At 38.5% G+C, this 19,648-nt stretch overlaps 1 protein-coding gene across 1 annotated transcript in view; it reads left to right on the forward strand.

Moving 5' to 3' along the window:
• RAPGEF5 (Rap guanine nucleotide exchange factor 5) overlaps nucleotides 1-19,648 on the forward strand; it is a 179,100-nt gene that overhangs the window by 35,615 nt on the left and 123,837 nt on the right. Inside the window, exons 2-6 of the mRNA XM_060782104.2 lie at nucleotides 10,288-10,338; nucleotides 10,666-10,772; nucleotides 14,243-14,364; nucleotides 16,379-16,547; nucleotides 18,391-18,457. Coding sequence (XP_060638087.2) covers nucleotides 10,288-10,338; nucleotides 10,666-10,772; nucleotides 14,243-14,364; nucleotides 16,379-16,547; nucleotides 18,391-18,457 — 516 coding nt within the window. The remainder of the gene's footprint in view (nucleotides 1-10,287; nucleotides 10,339-10,665; nucleotides 10,773-14,242; nucleotides 14,365-16,378; nucleotides 16,548-18,390; nucleotides 18,458-19,648) is intronic.

Below are 19,648 nucleotides of genomic sequence, written 5' to 3' on the forward strand. Positions count from 1 at the left end.
TGCCTGTCATGTTCCTTGTTTACCAGCTGTTAGGATTTCTGGGAGTTGAAGGCCAAAACATCTGGGAAACCACAGGTTGACAACCACTGGTCTAGACCGTCACCCACCCCCAGAAACTGTACATAAAATATTAATCCCTCTAGCTAAAAAGTGCTTAGCTAGGGGTAAATAGTGAGGGTCCATTTATTATATTAGGGTTCTGTTCTAGGTCTCTTCATGTAATGCAATTTTTGTGTAATCTGGGACTCTATTTTCTTACTTAAAATGAATGATAGCTTAGGCTTCTATTTGAAGCATACCACAAAATTGCTCTGGAGGACATAGCAGTGCCTAGAGAAGTGTTCACTCTGTACCTTCAGCACAATTGTATGGTCATTGTAGTGGAATTCCAGTGGAAATTGACCATATAATTGATTCGGAGGCCTAGAGGGCACACTTGCCTAGGCATCGCTAGTTCCTCCAAAGGAATTCAGTGGTATTTAAAAGTCTATAGTAATGAAACCTGGCTTAATGAGCACATGTAATGACTAGCTTATTATGTTAGATGTCTCTTTATCAGGCAGTATTAGTGGATTTTTTTTAAAAAAGGTTAGCAGACTATGAATGGAATATATGTACCATATACTTGAACTGGAACCAACAGAGTCTCCCATTAATAACATGCTTAATTTCTCACCGTGGATACATGAAAATATTAAAATATGGATAACTAATGAACCCTATATTTTCACTGTACTTGGACTGGAGGACATAGCGAAAGCCACAAACAATTCTAGAGGTGTGGTATATTTTTTGGAGTGTAGATATGTTAAACTGTGGATATTGAATCTGTGGACAAGGGAGTTATTAAATAACAATGCTATCAAATTTTGGGCTACATTACAAGGAGTACAGTGTTTAGATCAGGGAAAGTCATAGTGCCTCTCTATTGTGCTTTGCTCAGACCTCACCTGGAATAACACCGTGTCCAATTCTGAGCACCACAGTTTAAAAGAGATATTGACAAGCTGGAAGGTGTCCAGAGGAGGGCAACTAAAATGGTCAAAGATCTGGAGACTATGCCCTGAGGAGCATCTTAAAGAACTGGGTATGTTTAGCCTGCAGAAGAGAAGGTTGAGAAGAGACATGATAGCTATGCATAAATATATGAAAGCATGCCATAAGGAAGAGGGAGCAGGCTTGTTTTCTGTTGACTTGTAGACTAGGACTCGGAGCAGTGGGTTTAAATTACAGAAAAGGAGATTCTACCTGAACATTAGGAAGAATTTCCTGATTTTAAGAGCTGTTCAGCAGTGGAACTCTCTGCCTTGGAGTGTGGTGGGAGCTCCTTTTAAACAGAGGTTGGATGGCCATGCATCAGGGGTACTTTGCAGGGGTACTTTTTGTAAGCCGCCCTGAGTCCCCCCCCCCCCCCGAGGGTTTAGAAGGGTGGGGTAGAAGTACTCGAAATAAATAAATTAAATAAATACTTTGCATGTGCTTTTCCTGCATGGCAGTGGGTTGAACTAGATGGCTCTTGCAACTCTATGATTCTATGAATACATATTTTCTCATTCTGTTGCCCGCAGTACACTCTGGGCGGCATTATAAATGTCAGTTTTCTTTCCCCTCTGGAACTGCAGAGGTTTTTGCTTTTAGCTACTCATTTTTGTCTGTAAGTAGTACAGTTAGCATAGGCTTGCTTCCTGCATCTCCCCTCCCCACTAACCTTCCAGAGAGCATCAAGTTCTAATATATTTTTAAAAAACTTTCAGCACTCCACATTTTTCTTTGACAGAGGTTTAGAAGCCTTTATTGCTATGGTTTTAAAATTAGATTGGGAAATGTGAAAATATTGCTGGTTCTTTTATCTCCATTTTGATTCTTCCTGTTAAAAGCTTGGGTGTACTTTATGAGGGATGTTACAATGGATTATGCTCTCTCCGGTTATGTTCTCATATTGTATTACAAAAGGTTTATGAAAGTAATTCCCTGTGCATTTTGCTGCAACTAATTTTTCTTTATGTCAAAAGAATTGGATGAATTCGCCCATAATAGGATGTAGAGAACATGATGTTAAAAATAGAGGTATTTCTGTATGAACCTTTGGAGGTCAGTTCTTAGCTAAATGCAATCTGACGTTCCTTTTGGTCTCTCCCTCCCTCCCTCCCTCCCTCCCTGCCTGCTTCCCTGATGTAGGCATTTCCTTCCAAAGTTTCCCTTGTTCTAGAAATGACTTCAATGTAATCTCGTAGGAAATAAGATAATGTAACTAATCCCTTCTTTTAGTGATGTGTTGTGGCTAACACAAAGAATAAGGAACTTGCTATTGTACTTTGGTATGCACGTCACTTTTTCAGTAATGTTTCAAAAATAGTTGTAACCACTTCACTGATAAAAATTTGATGATTTGACTAGTAACATCATGTCAACATACATATTTGTAGTTCTACGTATTTTTTTTGTAGACCCATCATAATGTACTGATTTGAACATAGAGCTGTGATTGTGGAGACTTGAATCTCTGCTTGGCCATGGAAATTTGCTAGGTGACCTTGTGCAAGTCACACTCTTTCAGCCTCAGAGGAAGGCAGTGGCAAATTCCTTCTGAACAAAACTTGCCAAGAAAACTCCCTAATGTCTTAGGGTTGCCAAAAGTCAGAGATAATTTGAGGGCACTCAACAGCTATCCTACCTTTCTCCCAAATAGGATTCAAGTATGAAATAGAGCAATTAAAATAGTATTAAGTACATATGTTTTTTTAAAAAAAGCATTAAATAGTACAGGAAAACACTATTTTGAAGACATTAAAATTCAAAACAATTAAACACCTAAAATTCACAATGTATATTAAAACAGCATACCTGTTTACACATCACTGTATCCTGACCAGCCAAGGTCAAAGGGCTTGCTTAAACAAGAAGGTCTTTGTCTGCTGGTGAAAAGAAAGCAGTTTGATACTTCCTCTGAAGTCTAGGAGCCACTGATAAGTTTCTCAGCCATTTCTAAAGACCATAAAACTTAGACAGGCTTTTTAGATAGTTTTGGCCAAAATTGTATATTTATACCAATATATTGTCCAGTCCAGAATGAGGGTTCCCTCAGACTTCCATGGGGGAAACTGCAGTCCATGCCAGTGTTTGGAAGCCACCATTGTCATCTGCGTGGCATTATGTCTTCACCCCAGGTTTCTTCATGACGTTTGTGTGCCTGTGAGGTGGCCATTTGGCCTACAAGGGTTGAGCTGCCTCTCTTTTGTGCCCAATTTGATGAGTATATTTTCCCCTCAGGTCCACCTGAAAAACATTTAACCAAGTAAATACTCCATTTTGTAAGGCATTCCAGTGTTGGCAGCCTTCCTGCCCACTCTCTACTTCCCATAGGCTTACCAGGGTTTTCTTGTAATGGTCACATTTCCCTTTGCTAAGGCATTTTCAGTGGTTTATAATTCAACTTACCACTCTTCTCTGACAATCTCTGGGTTTTATGTGGTATGGGGACAAGTCCCAGGTACCAAGAATCCCTATTGATGGGATCCCATTGTGGGATCTTTGGTGATGGTGACTTATAGGTAACATGTTCCTTGGTGGTGAATGTACTCAGTCTCAAATGGAAGAAAACTACACAGTGGCTACATGTCTGAATGGCTTATCAATTGCCATCTCCTTTGCTCATTCATAGTTTGGCTTAGATGTCCAATATGAGATGAATGCTTGGAATCATTTGGTTCAGTCACTGGGTCCATGTCTTATTCAATGCCAACCTATGTAGCTGAAACCAATGCAAATTGCATCAATTTCCTGACAGAATATAACTTGTATGGTATATTTGTGTGTTAGGTGCAGCTTCCAATAGCCTTCACTAGCTTCTTGTCACTAGACCTAAGTTGTACCTTTTAAGCCATCAGTCTCCCAAGGACCATGTGGTTGTTGTTGCGGTTGTGTGTCTTCAATTTATTTCCAGTTTGTGGTGACCCTATCATGGGTATTTCTTAACAAGGTTTGTTCACAGGGGTTTACTTTTACTTTCCTTTGAGACTGAAATAATTTGACTTGTCTGAGGTCACCTAGTGGGTTTCTATGGCTGAGTGGAAATTTAAACTCTATTTAGCCGCTTTGAGACTCCTTTGTGGAGAGATAAAATGGGGTATAAATAAACAATCATCTTCATCATCATGATTATCACTTCAGTCTAGTGCTCAAATTACTACACCACATTGGCTCTGAACACATCATTACCAGGAAGTTATTACTTTGTGAACTGCTGCTGTCTATAGGTGGTGCACCAATCAAAATTGGCATCAAGCATTCCAGGCCACAGAGTCTATCTGGGCCTCCAATGGCAAGGATGGATACTGACTGGCATCAGCTTTCCAGAGATCTATAATGGAGTCTGACTCTGAGTCTTTTCATATCTATGTCAAGCCAGGAACCTTTTGCATGCAAGTCACATGCTTTACTATTGAGTTATTTCTTTTGGTTCTGCGGTGAAGATGCTTACTGTTGGCTATAATCTCATTTAGTAATGTTTGTAGTAGTTTGGTTCACTTTGCTAAAATAAAAAGTTTATTTGGAAATCCTATATAAATTATTTATGAACCATAGTCTATATCTCTATTTTGTCGTATCATTAATTTTCAATCTATCTTACCAACAGTTCTTTTGAAAAAAAACCTCATATGATTTGATTTACGCAATGTTTTGAAAATTGACTTTGATCTGAAGTACCAAAGCTGCTTGATTTAAATAAGTGCAGGCGAACAAAACTAAATGTTCATGAGTAGGATGGGTGGAGCTGCAAATAATTGGGCTGCAGAAGCAGATGTGCTCCTTATAGTGTAGTTGAAAGGTATGTTCCTGTACAGCATGTTGAAACTTGGATATTGATCTTTTTATTTGTTTCTTTGCTGCCATTATAAATTGTGACTGTACTGAAAATACTAGTAGGCATGGGAAATATAAGAATGAATCACTGTGACCCATGAAAGTGGATCAAAGGGCAACTGTTAACGGTTTTCTTTAATGAATCCAGTATTTTATGCAGTGGGTGGATTTGCCTAGTTTGTATGATAGTGCTGTTGGATGAAAAAACACAGTGCCAAAGAAAAAACAAAAATAACTGAAGGTTCTTGTATATAATCCCTCCTTTAATTCTTTAATTCTAAGAATATTGAGGCATTTGTGCAAGCACAATTAGTGAATTGAGTAGGTAAATAAACAAATTAGGTTGAAACAAAACAAAATTCAAAAAAGAAATGTAGCAGTTTGGTTCATAGATAGACTTTCAGTGTGTGAAGCCGTTCCTGGTCTGATGTGATTATTGAGTATTGGAACCCAATTACAATTTCAAGTGGCATTCGTTCAAATATAGTTTAATGGAATTGTTGACACAATTGTCCCATTTAGTTGCTACTTCAGATAGAAAATTGCGCAGTCTCAGAATTTGGGAAAAATATTGTCTTTGTTCTGCAACACCCAGAATCCTTCATGCAGTGTTGTCATTGTTGGTTGGTGGGTTCTGGGTGCTGTTGCCTCAAAAGTAACTTTCTCAAGCTCTGGGCATTCTCAACTGTTTCAGGAATAATGTTTCATTGGCATGAATAAAACTGCTGCTATTGCAAGAAAAGTCATTTGGCATAATTGTGAATTATGTGACAAAAGAACAAAGGGAATCAGAAAGCTAAGCGTACAGGGAGTAAGAGACTAGAGCTGTGTGAAAGGAAACTGAATAAAATAATAAAAAGGAAAGAAAAAGCTAGAGCTGAATTGTGTGCTTTCTTATCCATAAAAAGCAGACAGGTTTATTAAGAGGCATTCAAAAAGTTGCAGAGATCTCCAAGTAGGTGTCCTTATGGCTGAGGCAAGTAGGTTAGCACACTGTTTTACTTTGATCAGGTAGTTTGGTTGTTCTGTTGGTCTGTTGACACACACAGTCACAGGATATGGATCATGTTCTTGCATTGTTAAGGTAACCAGGCAAATGCCTCAAATCAGGTCATCCTGCCCTGCACTGGTTCCACTTGGAGCATGGCTTAGTCAACGAACAGGGCCATATATGTTCTCTTTTCTTGCCCAAAAGATGGACCTACTTTGGCATAGTATGGCAAGACCAAAGCCTTGGGGGCCAAACAAGAGATTATTCTAATAGTATTGTTATCAACCAGATATGTGTTGCTGAGGCCACACTGAAAAGAGTTATGAGGTTTAACTCTTTATATTCTAGCTGTGTTGACAAATATCTACCCCATGCAGCCATTAAGCATAGAAAGAGAGTTCCCTTTGATGCCAATGAAATAACAACAACAACAACACCAGGAAAAGATGACACGATATGAGAATTTAAAGATTGAACTGCAAAGACTCTGGCACAAACCTGTAAAGGTGGTCCCAGTGGTGATCGGCATGCTGGGTGCAGTGCCTAAAGACCTTGGCCTGCACTTAAACACAATCAGCGCTGACAAGATTACCATCTGCCAGCTGCAAAAGGCTACCTTATTGGGATCTGCACGCATTATTCGCCGATACATCACACAGTCCTAGACATTTGGGAAGTGTCCGACGTGTGATCCAATACAACAGCCAGCAGAGTGTCTGCTGTGGACTCATCTTGTTGTATAATAATAATAACTTTATTTTTGTACCTCATCTCCATCTCCCCAACGGGACTCGGGGCGGTTTACATATGGCACAAAGTACCTAAAACTACCCAGTACAATACAAAAACAAAACAAATAGCATATAAAACAATTTAAACTCAGGGCAGTGCCCAATAACCTATGGTGAGAACTGTTGCAAAACATGGCCAACTGTAAGCAAGAACAAGGGAATGGGATAGTGCAAGTTGTAGCTAAGGAACAAGGGCATGGGATGAAAGTGCAGTGCTGTATCATTAATTGCAGACCACTGAGCTAGACATTCTCAAAGCCTTGTCTAAACATCCAAGTCTTCAATTCCCTACAGAAGGAGGACGGTGTGGAGGTCTGCCTAATCTCCCTGGGGAGGGTGTTCCAAAGCTTGGGGGGCACCACTGAGAAGGTCCTCTCCCTTGTCCCCACCAACCGTGAAAGGTATATTGTCAAGTTTAGAAATGAATCTGAAAATGATAGTTTGAACTAGTCATGGTTAATATAAGATATTGGTGTTTATTATAATGTCATTATAATATCATAATGGAGCTTCCCTGAGTGAAAGGTGGTGTCAGTAATGGAAACACTGGCATTCAAGGATAGAGGTGTGAGCAGAGAAGGAGATGGTACTTCCAGACCTCTAAAGGATAGAAGCAGGAATCTTAAATTGCCTTGTTTAACAGCGCTCCATGCAGTCATGCCGGCCACATGACCTTGGAGGTGTCTACTGACAACGCTGGCTCTTCGGCTTAGAAATGGAGATGAGCACCACACCCCAGAGTCAGACATGACTGGACTTGATGTCAGGGGACTACCTTTACCTTTACCTTTTAACTATACAATTGTACCTCCACATTTGTGGGTTTGACTTGTATGGATTTGATTATTCATAGGCCTGATTAAAATATTATCTCTAGATATCTCTAAAATATTATCTCTAGATATCTCTAGGTCCTTCAGTGTGACCGAGAGAACACCTCTTGGTTCTTCAATATGATTCTATGGCCAGTTTCCAGCTGTTGTGCTTTAATGTAGGGAGCTGAGTGTATATATTTTACAAAAAAGCCATAGGTAATCAAAACTTACTATAACTACTCTCTCCACTCCCCAGTTTATGTTGATGGGACTTTGAATAAGATGGTTGTGAGGCCATAGTCAATATACCTCAGATTGGCTCTATAAGAAATCCAGTTATAACAAATGACCAACAAACAGACTGACTTTTAAAAATATATGACTCAGATGACTTTTTAATAGCCAGTTATGTTCTTAGGCTAGTTTGGATACAATGCATATTCTTTTCTTACAAAAAAAAAAAAAAAAAAGGAGGGGGGGGAAAAAAGAAAAACATAAAAGAGATTTTTCCTTTTGCTTTGGTAATTTCTAAAGGCAATTATCTTCAGAAAACCTGCCAACTTCCATAAAAGGCTCGTAGCAGAAATGTTGTGTAAAATGTAAGTGTCATATCTCATTATAGTTCTAACCCCTCATCTGTTAGTGCAGCATTCAGCAGCCTAAAAAGTTCAAATATAAAAAGTATTTCCTGTTTGATTTATATGCATATTCACTTTAAGGGTTATTCTGCTGACAGTCTTATTTAACAACTCATTCTAAAGAGTTTTTAATTTTTTAAATTTTAAATGTTATATGCCAATTTATAAGTGCAACTATAATTGTGTAAATCAATACATTCTACAGTAAAATGGTTTCTCGAACAGTTTGTCCCATGGGTTGTGCATTCCATATCTCTCTCCTATTGTTTTAGTTAAGGCAATTTTTTTTATAAAGCATCCTATTTGCCTCCTGATGAGCAATTAGGTGTTGGTGGCTAACAAAGAGGTAGTAGATCCTGCCTTTGGTGGGCATGCACTTGCTCATTGCTCCCTGCAAAATCTTTTATTGGATCCCACCACTTATTTCAAAATTCAGGAGGCTTTGTTAGTTGTGGATCTATATTTTAACACAAATATTACTTTGTTATAATTTTAGCTGATGCTACATAACCTACTTTTCTAACAATGTAGTTAAAAGGTTTCTGTGGTACTTTAAGTTATTTTTATTATTTGGTTTTACAGTTCTGAATGGTAAAAGTAGAGTAAGAGAACCTGGATTCAAAAATAGTTGAACTAGATTGAATGTAAACTTTCTTTTGCCTATCAGCCCATTAAATGATTGCCCCCCCCCCCCCCAAATGCTCCTAGTGTAATGCCAGCTGGCCAGATTGTGTGAGACTAGGATGTATCCATGCAGATCTTGACCCAGGGCTAATGTAGATGGAGTACTCTGGATCATCCTGGGCAGAGTGGAAGGAAGCTAGCACAATAATGTCTTGGTCACGAGAAGGAGTCCACACCTTCCAGCAGTGCTGAACCTGGCCACTGACCACCCATTCCTACCATCGCTGACTCGTTACTGTCCGAGCAATGAGCAGGAGCAGTTTTGCGCTCCATGATCACCACTATAATAACAACAAGGCAGCAATAATAGGTTGTTCCCTGTCCCTATTCTGCCCAAGTCCTGGGAAAGGAAGATAGCTGTATAAAACAGCAACGATTGACTCCAAATTGCAACAAGCCCAACTTTTCATGTGTTCCTAAAGTATGGGGAAGTTCCTGGGCATTCCCTGACTTTAACTAACTCTGATCAAGACTGTGCCAAGTTGTTTTTCCCAGTATGTAGGGTGAATCGGCTGTGTGTGTCACCTCTTCCCTGTTTTATTTGGCCCATGTAGGTGGGCTCTCTTGTCATCAAATTTGAGCAATGCTGAGTGGGAAAGTTGGAAACAATACATTGACAACAGATCCAAGCATATATTTTTTTTGTAGATAAGGAACTCTCCAAGATTTTTATTATTTAGTATTTGAATTGCTGGGAATGTTTCTGAAGAAAACTGTTGTGTGTGTATGTGTGTGTGTGTGTGTGTGCGCGCGCACATGTGGGCATCAGGAGCAGAAAACAGTTATGTGTGTGTGTGCGTGCGTGCGTGCGTGCGTGCATGCATGTGTGTGGGCATCATTTGATGTTTTGCCATCTTTGTGGGTGGCTTCTCTCATGTCCACGCATGGGGAGCTGGAGCTGACAGAGGGAGCTCAACCTGTTCTCCCTGGATTCAAACCACTGACCTCTTGGTCAGTGGTCCTGCTGGCGCAAGGGTTTAACTCATTGCACCACTGGGGGGTCCTGTTTATATATTAACAACATCAAAAGAAATACATTATTCCATGCAGAAAAATACTAATAGCAGGAGTTTATAATTCCCTTAGTAATGTCCAACAAGAATGATCTCTTCATTATAGGTAAAGTTTTCCCCTGACATTAAGTCTAGTCATGTCTGACTCTGGGATGGGGTGGTGGTGCTCATCTCCATTTCTAAGCCAAAGAGCCAATGTTGTCCTTAGACACCACCAAGGTCATGTGGCCAGCATGACTGCATTACCTTTCCACAGAAGCAGTATCCATTGATCTACTTGCATTTGCATGTTTTTGACCTGCTAGGTTGGCAGAAGCTGGGGCTAACAAGCAGAAGCTCACCCCGCTCCCCAGATATGAACCACCAACCTTTTGGTTAGCAAGTTCAGCAACTCAGTGGTTTAACCCACTTTGCCACCAGGGAGGCTGCACTATATATGCTTTATAGTCAAGTTAAATGACAACAAGTAATTATAATGCATTTCTCTTGCAGATTGTCTCAAGAAGGATTTCAAATCCCTATCTGGAAAACCCTCCCAGCAAGGTATATATATATATTTTAAAAATTGACCCCATCCTGTAACTTCTGTTTTTTGTCTTCATCATTTTGTCCTATTTTCTAAATGCTCCCTGAAGCAGAGAACATTTATTTGTGTTTGAACTTACCGCAGTCATGTGGGTGAAGATATTCTAAAGTAAAAAGGTTGCAGTTTTTCCGATAGGAAATTCCATATTTAGATACGAAAAAGCTCAGCAAAATCATGCTGATACTTGCAAGCTGTGTTCTTGTAATTTTTATGTTGTACTAATGCTATAGCCTTGTATGCTTGAATAATTTATTGTTTGCCCAATTTGTCTTTTTTTCCTTTAGATTTATGGAGAGGGTGCATCATGTGCTGCGAGAGCTCTCAGAAATGTTTTTGTTCTACAAGCTTCTGATCTGGTGAAAGACAGGATGTCTCTCATGGGGCTTTGCAGGTAACCATGTTCGCCTTGTTTTAACAAAACTGTGCCTTTCTATTTGCATTCTTCCTTCCCTCATGTTGATGAGTAGGTTGGCTACCATGTGTTTCAGAGGTAGCAAATTTCTTTCTGGAGAGCAAAGAACAGCAAATAGGTCCAGAATCACTGGATTGCTGTGAGTTTTCTGGATTGTATGGCCATATTCCAGAATTATTCTCTCCTGACATTTCGCCCATGTCTATGGCAGGCATCCTCAGAGATTGAGGGGTCTGTTGTAAACAGGTGGGAGAAAGAACTCTTGTCTGCTTGATGTAGGTGTGAATGTTGCTATTGGCCACCTTGATTAGCATTTAATATCCTTGCAGCATCAAAGCCTGGCTGGTTGCTGCCAGGGGATCCTTTGTTGGGAGGTATTAGCTGGCCCTGATTGATTCTTGTCTGGAATTTCCCCGTTCTTTATTTACTGTCTTGATTTTAGAGGTTATTTTTAATACTGGTAGCCAGATTTTGTTCATTTTCATGGTTTCTTCCTTTCTGTTGAAATTGTCCACATGCTTGTGGATTTTAATTGCTTCTCTGTGCATAGTCTGATATGCATAGTCTGACATGGCAGCAATCAGCCAGGCTTTGAAGCTGCAAGGCCATCAAATGCTTCTGGAACATGGCCACACAGCCCAGAAAACTCACAGCAACCTATTTATTCAGAAATTGATCTTGTTTTCTACTTTCCTCTTTCTCATGGCAGTTATTGATATGATCGTGCCCATGTGGATTTAGTGTTTCTTATTAATTGCATTCATTCTTGGTCTTCTGCCATTTTTTCTGTGCTATAGTATTTATAGAATTATTTGGTCAAAACCTACGGTCTGGTACAATAAATTATATTGGCTCTAATATGCACATGTGTTTCGAAAGATAAATACATTGAGTTGATCCTCTCTCCTGTAAAATACCTTGTTAAGACGAAGAAGGGGTTTCCTGCATCAATAAGGGACCTATTACAGGATTTTAGATGTAGTTATTGTATGTTATAGTAATAGCCATTGAAGTGAAAAGTGTCCACATGAATCTGCCCTCAGGGAGGCAGTATAGCAGTACATGTGGCTATATGTGTCTTATATGTTTGTATAAATGTTGTTACAATTAATCCTAGTTTATAACATTTTGTGTACTTCACTTGCACAGTGATGTAAACAGATTTAGTTGCAAAGTAAAAAATCTGAGAGCAAAACTATAGATAAATAGCTAACCAACCAAATTAGACTATTTTTTAAATATAGGAAAATGCTTTTAGGTTTTATTTTTCTTTTAACTGTGTATTAGCTGCATTTATAATAGCATGCAGATTCATTGTATTTTTAAGTGGGGAAAAACCCTCTTCTTGTGACTTTTCACTTTCATGGACTGAATGAACATGTCCTGACAAATAGAAAAGACTGGCATTTTCTGATTTATTACTTACAGATTTCTTATGTCTTTAAAACACAGGCTATTGTGTGCTTCATTAGAAAGAAAAAAATAATTCATTATTTTGTATGACATATCTTCAAAACATAGCAGTCCTAGATTAAATATCAATTTCCTCCCCTGAAACCACAGTTTCTTTGCAGTTTATAATCCGCCCAGTCTAGTAAAGAAGATTGTGGTTAATGTGTGAAAACTAGAGCTCAAAGCTAGGAGACATTAAACAGTTTGGGGCATAGTGTATGTGTCTGTGTATATGAGAGAGAGAAAGATGAAATAAGTCAAATTATCTATACAGATCAGACAAAAAAGGCAGGTAGAAGGCTAGCCTGGGGGGAATGATTTATACACTTGAGATAATGAGGATCAGGCAAGTATTGAAGGACTGCATGCAAGCTGTTGAACCGCAAGGTTAATCTTGTGCTTGAAACAGCGGTATCAGGTTTATACCTTCTCCTTTCTTCACAAATAGCATTGAGACCCAAGTGACTTCTGTATGACAAAGTTTGTCTTCCAGTTATAGCTGAGGCACAAGTTACAGCTTGAATAGAAATTGTCTTCCATTGTTGCCCATTTTCTGATAGCCTTCCATTTGGATTTCTATGTACTGCAAGACTTGCCTTTGAAGCATGTTCAAAAGAATTCATAGGGCAGTTGTTTGAAATATATTATCCAGACCATATTTCACCAGTCCTTAGTGGATCACCAAGCACTTGCTGCCAGTTTGCTTTTTGGCAGATGTCTCTTCAGAGTGCTTTAACACTTAAACCAATGAACATCTTAAATTCCAAGTATTTAATGGATACATATGTGTCATCTTTCCTCCATTGATAAAGTCATCTACCGAGGTCCAATTCTATATCCCTATACCATGTGAGGTGAAACCCAGGGATAGCCCTTTTTTAGCTGTGGTATCCCATAAATGAAAATATTTCTGTAAGGAAATCTGCCTGGCAAAACCATTTTGGGAGCAGGAGTTGGTTTTAGAAATCTTGTGTTGTTGAAGGTTTTCATGGCTGGAATCACTGGATTGCTGTGAGTTTTCTGGGCTATATGGCCATGTTCCAGTAGCATTCTCCCCTGACTTTTCACCCACATCTATGACAAGCATCCTCAGAGGTTGTGAGGTCTGTTGGAAACTAGGCAAGTGAGCTATATCTGTGGAATGTCCAGGGTGGGAGAAATAAGTTTTGTTTGTTTGAGGCAAGTGTGAATGTCACAATTGGCCACCTTGATTAGCATTTAATGGCCTTGTAGCTTCAAAGCCTGGATGATTGCTGCCTGGGGATCCCTTGTTGGGAGGTGTTAGCTGGCCCTAAATGATTCTTGCATGGAATTCTCCTGGTTTTTTTCAGTGTTGCTCTTTATTTACTGTCCTGATTTTAGAATTTTTTTTTAAAAAAAATACTGGTAGTCAGATTTTGTTCATTTTCATTTCTTGCATTTTTATATACACTAAATACCTGGATCTACCTGAATGTTGTATTTTAAAATTTATTTTGCTGAAGGACATAATATAAATATTTTAAATAAGCAACCTAGATGGCCTGTTTCTTCCTAAGCCTGCTAATATGCCTTGATGTTGGAATAGCATATTGTGGTCTTTAATGTACCTAGCTTAACTTGCTTCACAGCAAGAATAGTTATCAGAGACTAAATAGGATAGCCTCTGTAAAAATAAAATAAAAATAAAGGGGGGTTATGAAAAACAACATGAGAAAGTAAGTAAAGATTCCCCTTTGGTGAACTTACCTTGAACATGGATGTCATCATAATTATATATTGAATCAATACCTCTGTATGTTTTAAACTTTTTCTCACTGCCAGAAAAATTACAAATGTGTTCTGTATCTCCATTAATTTTGAAAGTATTTTTCTGAGGTTTTCATTTTATGTGGTATTCACCATTGCATTTCTGTATATGTTTATTCAAAAGTGTGTACTGAGATTTACCCTCATTTTAAACATGTTTGTGATTAGAAACTCCCTGGTCTTTACTTTTGTCTGTTTTGTTTTGTCAGGCGAAGCTGCATTGGATCTGAACTTGTAGATTGGCTGTTAAAGCACTGTCCTTTCATTAAGGCCAGATCTGCAGCAGCGGGTATTTGGCAGCTCCTGCTGAATATGGGAATTGTATTATCAGGTTAGTTTTATGAAAATTAAGTCCATTCTGTTTTAGGAAGGTGTAAAGAAAAAGGTCTCCTCCCCCCCCCCCCCCCCGATTTTTTTTATATACAGAAGATGGAAATATGTATTGTTCTAAAAGTAGGCTCTCTCTTTGGTGCTTTAATTCGTAGTTATACTTCAGAGGTTTTGTCCACCATCCATTTTACTGTTTTCGGCCAATGGGCCTTTTATGGTGAAGCTATTGGGTGTTGGGTGCATACTGTTCTCTTTTTTACAACTGTCTCCACTTCCATTGCTTTCTTTTGTTGTTTCCTTGTGTCAAATTCTGTGTTATACATTCTGCAGATCAGACAAGGTGCCCCACAATTTGGTCGTATCTTATTTATAAATACATTGGTTCCTGATAAATGCACTGCAGAATGGTCCTGCTTCAGCTTTGTCCTTTCTCTTGTTATCTCCCATCGTCATAATCATTTATATATCCAGATCTGAACAATGGCCAAGTCCTGTCTTGTCATTGCTTTGACAAGCTGCAGGCCTTCATTTACTGCAGAATCTCTCAGTGATCTCTCTTCTATGTTATTGTAGTTCTTTTCATGTTAGGTCTCCCTTTGGACATACATCTCGCCTTCAGACAACTCAGAATGGCCTGCCTAATGTAATCTTTTGCTTTCATTGCAGTGACTATGTCTGTCCCATTCCTAAAGGCTTTGTGTAATTTCTGCATTCGATTCAATTGTCTTGGACTTTTATTTATGGCATCCTATTTCCTCATCACTGATTTGTTCATAACCTTTGTAGTTGTCTGAAAATGCAGTTTATGAAGATTGCTCTTCCGACAAGCTGTTTGTGTAAAATGGTTTTTGTATAATTATAGCCATGCTACAGTGTTTTTTGTTGTAACTGTTTGCATTGGCATTTCTAAAGTTGCATGTTATTTTGCCTGTGTGAAACATATGTCTAAATGCATCTGCAAAATGCTTTTCAGAGTGCATAGAGTAAGCTCTGCTTTGAATATTCAAAATCTAGAATTTAGTCCGACCAGGCATGTTGGACTGGCATGTCTCATGGTGGTCTGCGAGAAGGCCATACTGGTACATTATTTAAACTGTTATGTTTATTCATATCATGATCTGATCACCATGATCAATATATCCCATATGCATGGGGGTATTGAGGTAACGATATAAAAGGTTTGCTAGGGTAGACCCTCTTTCACTCAGACTCACCCCCCCCGAATCAAACTCAGCCCCCCCCCCCCCGAATCAAAATCCTGGCTACGGGCCTGAGTCCGACTGTAAGAAAAGTTAAGTACACTTGGTTTCTGATGGCTTATTGAAGGGTGGTAATAGATTTAGGTTGAAGAGAAGATTTGGCATAAGGATTTGTGTGGAGTCTGGAATACCATGTAAAAAAGAACTCTGTACAGTTTCACACTTTTAAAAAATAGTTCAAATTGTGTAAAAATGACACCCTAGCCAGTGGTTCTCAACCTGTGGGTGCCCAGGCGTTTTGGCCTTCAATTCCCAGAAATCCTAACAGCTGGTAAACTGGCTGGGATTTCTGGAAGCTATAGGTCAAAATGTCTGGAGACCCACAGGTTGAGAACCACTGCCTTGGACTGTACAGTTGGCCTTCTGCATCCACAGATTCGCACCCACAGATTCAATCAACCATAGCTTCAAAATATTAAAAAAAAACCCAACAAATTCAAAAATTTGTCATTTTATATAAGTGATATCATTTTACTCTGCTATTGTATATAATTGGATTTGAGCATCCACAGATTTTGATATCCCTAGAAGGTCCAGACGATACCAAGGGCCCACTGTATCCACTTGCAGTCCAGTTTACAGTGTGTTTTCTCCAATCAAAACAGCTGTTAGGAAGAAAATATGGCTGATTTGGTTGCTTGATCTGGTTTCAAATGAATCACTAAACATTACCTTATCAATTAACGTAGGGACTTTAACTTCTGCAATGGAAAAATATTATACACCAATTCACCGATTTCCTTTCCCTTTAAACAGTGGACAGGCAGGTTTGCTTCCAGGACAAGTATGTTTTCTACCAGTTCTCAGCTGATGAGTGTACATATCTTTTCTGTGAATATGAAGGAGAAGATGGATGGAAAAATGGTGTCAAACTTTTACTGCAGCTGGTGCCTGTTATTCCTACAAGGATTAACACGTGTAATTTGTAAGTACATCTGTTGTAATCACTATTACTGAATGTTCTTCAGATAACATCCACCTACCTTTGTTCCTTATGTAGTTTATAAAATAGGCAGTTGCTTGTGAAACTTATTCATTTAATATACCATTCATTTTGTAGGAGGAATGGTGCTATTGTTGTTTCTTATCCAAATCAGGCTGGAAAGAAAGGACTGCACCCATATTATCTGCAGGGAGCAGAATTCATGAAAGCCTGCTGTATATATTTGAGCAAAAATGATACCTTGGAACGTTCACAAATGAAAAAGCAAGGGCTTGAGTACACAATGTTTATACAGTGCACAAACAGGCAAAGATGGAATTGTAAAGAAATTTCATGGTCTAACAACAGGAGCAGCTCAGCAGTTGATAGAAAAGATTCTCTCAGCTACTGTAGCTTTTGAAATTCATATATCAAGGGAGAATATGGCTGTGACATACATAGATGGTAAAAAACAACAGCAATCCAGAAATCTTCTCTGATTTAGACCTGGAAGCCAAAAGATATTGAGAGAAGGTATACATCTCACAAATCAGTTTGCATGACTTCGCCAAATGAACTATGTAAAGAAGCTGTCAAAGTGAGGTTGGACTGGGCATTAATTATTCCTGGGTTTATCTGTTAGTCTTGAGGTGGATCTGTTTTTAGCTCAGATATGACCACCAGTCAATGATTATATTCTTAAAAATAAAGCACTTTGATTATTTTGAGTACAGTTTCTAAGGAAAGGTAGCTATTCTGTCTTATTGCATGCAGCTATTAGTTAATAAACCCGGATAAGAGTCTGTACTCTCTGGCTTTCAGATTTATGTCTGGTTTTCTCCTTGATCTGGACATGACTGGGTAAAGTAAAGGTGCTTGTTTGTAGTAATATTGGAAACACTTTCTTATGCCACGCCTTGGTTGCAGTATGAAGATTTATATAAATAGTGTGAAAGCAGGATAAGATTAAGTCTGTTGAGGGCCTAAATTGAGTAGGACCCCCATATCTGCAGGACAAGTATTTGCATTGGAGAAAATATGTCATCTCTAGGAACTTTCTAAGTCTTTCAGGATGATTCTATGATAACTTCCTATGAAAGTTGATACACATTGCTTCTTTTTACCATGGTCTGTTCCGGAATGTGTCACATGTGGATATAGGATTATACTTTAAGAGACCCTATACCCAAAATGTAAATAATATTAATATATTATTTTAAGAGACCCTATAGCAGTGGATTTCAATGTGTGGGTCCCCAGACGTTTTGGCCTACAACTCCCAGAAATCCCAGCCAGTTTACCCGCTGTTAGGATTTCTGGGAGTTGAAGACCAAAACATCTGGGGACCCTCAGGTTGTGAACCACTGCCCTATAGTGAAAAAGTGCATATAACATTTGTTATAAATGTTGTTTCCTAATTGGTTCTATTATAAAAACATGGGAATTTTTTAAATTGAACTGCAAAAACGTTATATTTTGGGACATCCTGCAGCACATATTTGCTATAGTTTTTCAATGAATATCCCACTTAGTCTCAACCAATTCAACGTAGTTTGTAGCAGCCATAAAAATGAAGTTACTTTCAAAGTAAGTATCACACAATTAAACAGGAAATAACACTTGCAAACCAGGAACAGATTTCTCTCTCTCCAAATTTTGTTACATAGTGCTATTTCTGCTGCTGCTGTTGTTGTTTAGGGGCTCATACCACAATCTCAAGCCAATATTTTTAGCATACTTACCTTATACATAAATCTATTATTGAACTGGAACAATTCTTCTTCCTGAACTTCATGGAGCTTTGAGGCATTTTATTTACATTTTAATCTCTTCTTCCCTGCCAAAGGAATAACAGAAAAATAGAAGACTCCACTGAAACAAATGCTGAAATTCTTGCTCGACTCACAGCTGCGGTATGTCTTTTATGTCAGTTTTCTTCGTCTATTTCAAGTAATTATTTATTAAAGATGGACTGTAGTCTCATGATTTAGTTCCAGTATTTTGTATTTGCAGTAACTGAATGAAAGTAAATTATCACTAGTATATTTATATCCTGGCCTTAAACCACTAAAATACATTTAAAGTTGTAATTATCCACAGTAAAGTGTAAAATGGTATATTGAAATATCTGTAGTTATTAAAACTACATAAATCCAGATTAAAATGTTAAAAACACATAGTACAAACATCTAAGAAGTCTGGACAAATTCAAAGTCCTTGACTTGGCAGTTAAGGAATCTTGTTTTGGAAGGATATTTATTAGAATTTGTGATGCCACTTCGGAAGATATCTGGTCATTTTCTGTCTTATCCCATAGTGCAGGAGACATGCAGGCTTCCATGGGGATGCTGTTGGTGGAGTAATTTCTCCAGCATAATATTAAATTTACAGTAGAAATCACTGCTATTCAACTGTAGAAATCACTGTTATTCATGTCAGTTCTCTAGTGGCAGGAAGATATCAGCGGGGAAATCTTTTATGTACCCAAGTGACTGTAATTATGCATTCTTGAAATACGATTTTGATTTCTCTTACTCATTGAAATAATTTGAGAAGGTCCTGAGAAGTGGGTTGTGGGCCAAGAAATCTAATGATGTGAAAGTGATTAATCTTTCACAACAAATGGATCACATGTAGAAATAGGTGTGCTACAAATTTGAATCATATTTGTGGTGGTGATGCTCTGGAATCAAAGATTAACATGGAGGTAGGTATGTTTAGCTTGGAGAAGAGAGTATCAAGAGAGCATATTATAACCATGTTATTTGAAGGGATGCCATGTTGAGGAGCTTGTCTAATATGTGGAACAATTGATTCAAACAGCAAGAAAGGAGATCCCTCCTAAACATTAGGGAACCTTTCTTGGTGGTAAGAGCTGTTTGACAGTGGAATATGCTGCCCCTCCTCCTTTGGACTCTCCTCCTTTGGACTAGATGGCCATCTCTTGGGAGTGCTTTGATTGTATGTTCCTTTATGACAGGAGTTTGGACTGGATGCCTTTTGTGGTCCCTTCCAACCTTATGATTCCAAAGTGGTAGTCAAGTTTGCTGAGAGTTGCAGTATTTTGGTTAGGTAGAGCCAGCATTAGATTGGATATGGAGATC

The sequence above is a fragment of the Anolis sagrei genome, chromosome 6 (assembly GCF_037176765.1).
Source record: "Anolis sagrei isolate rAnoSag1 chromosome 6, rAnoSag1.mat, whole genome shotgun sequence".
Taxonomy (NCBI): domain Eukaryota; kingdom Metazoa; phylum Chordata; class Lepidosauria; order Squamata; family Dactyloidae; genus Anolis; species Anolis sagrei.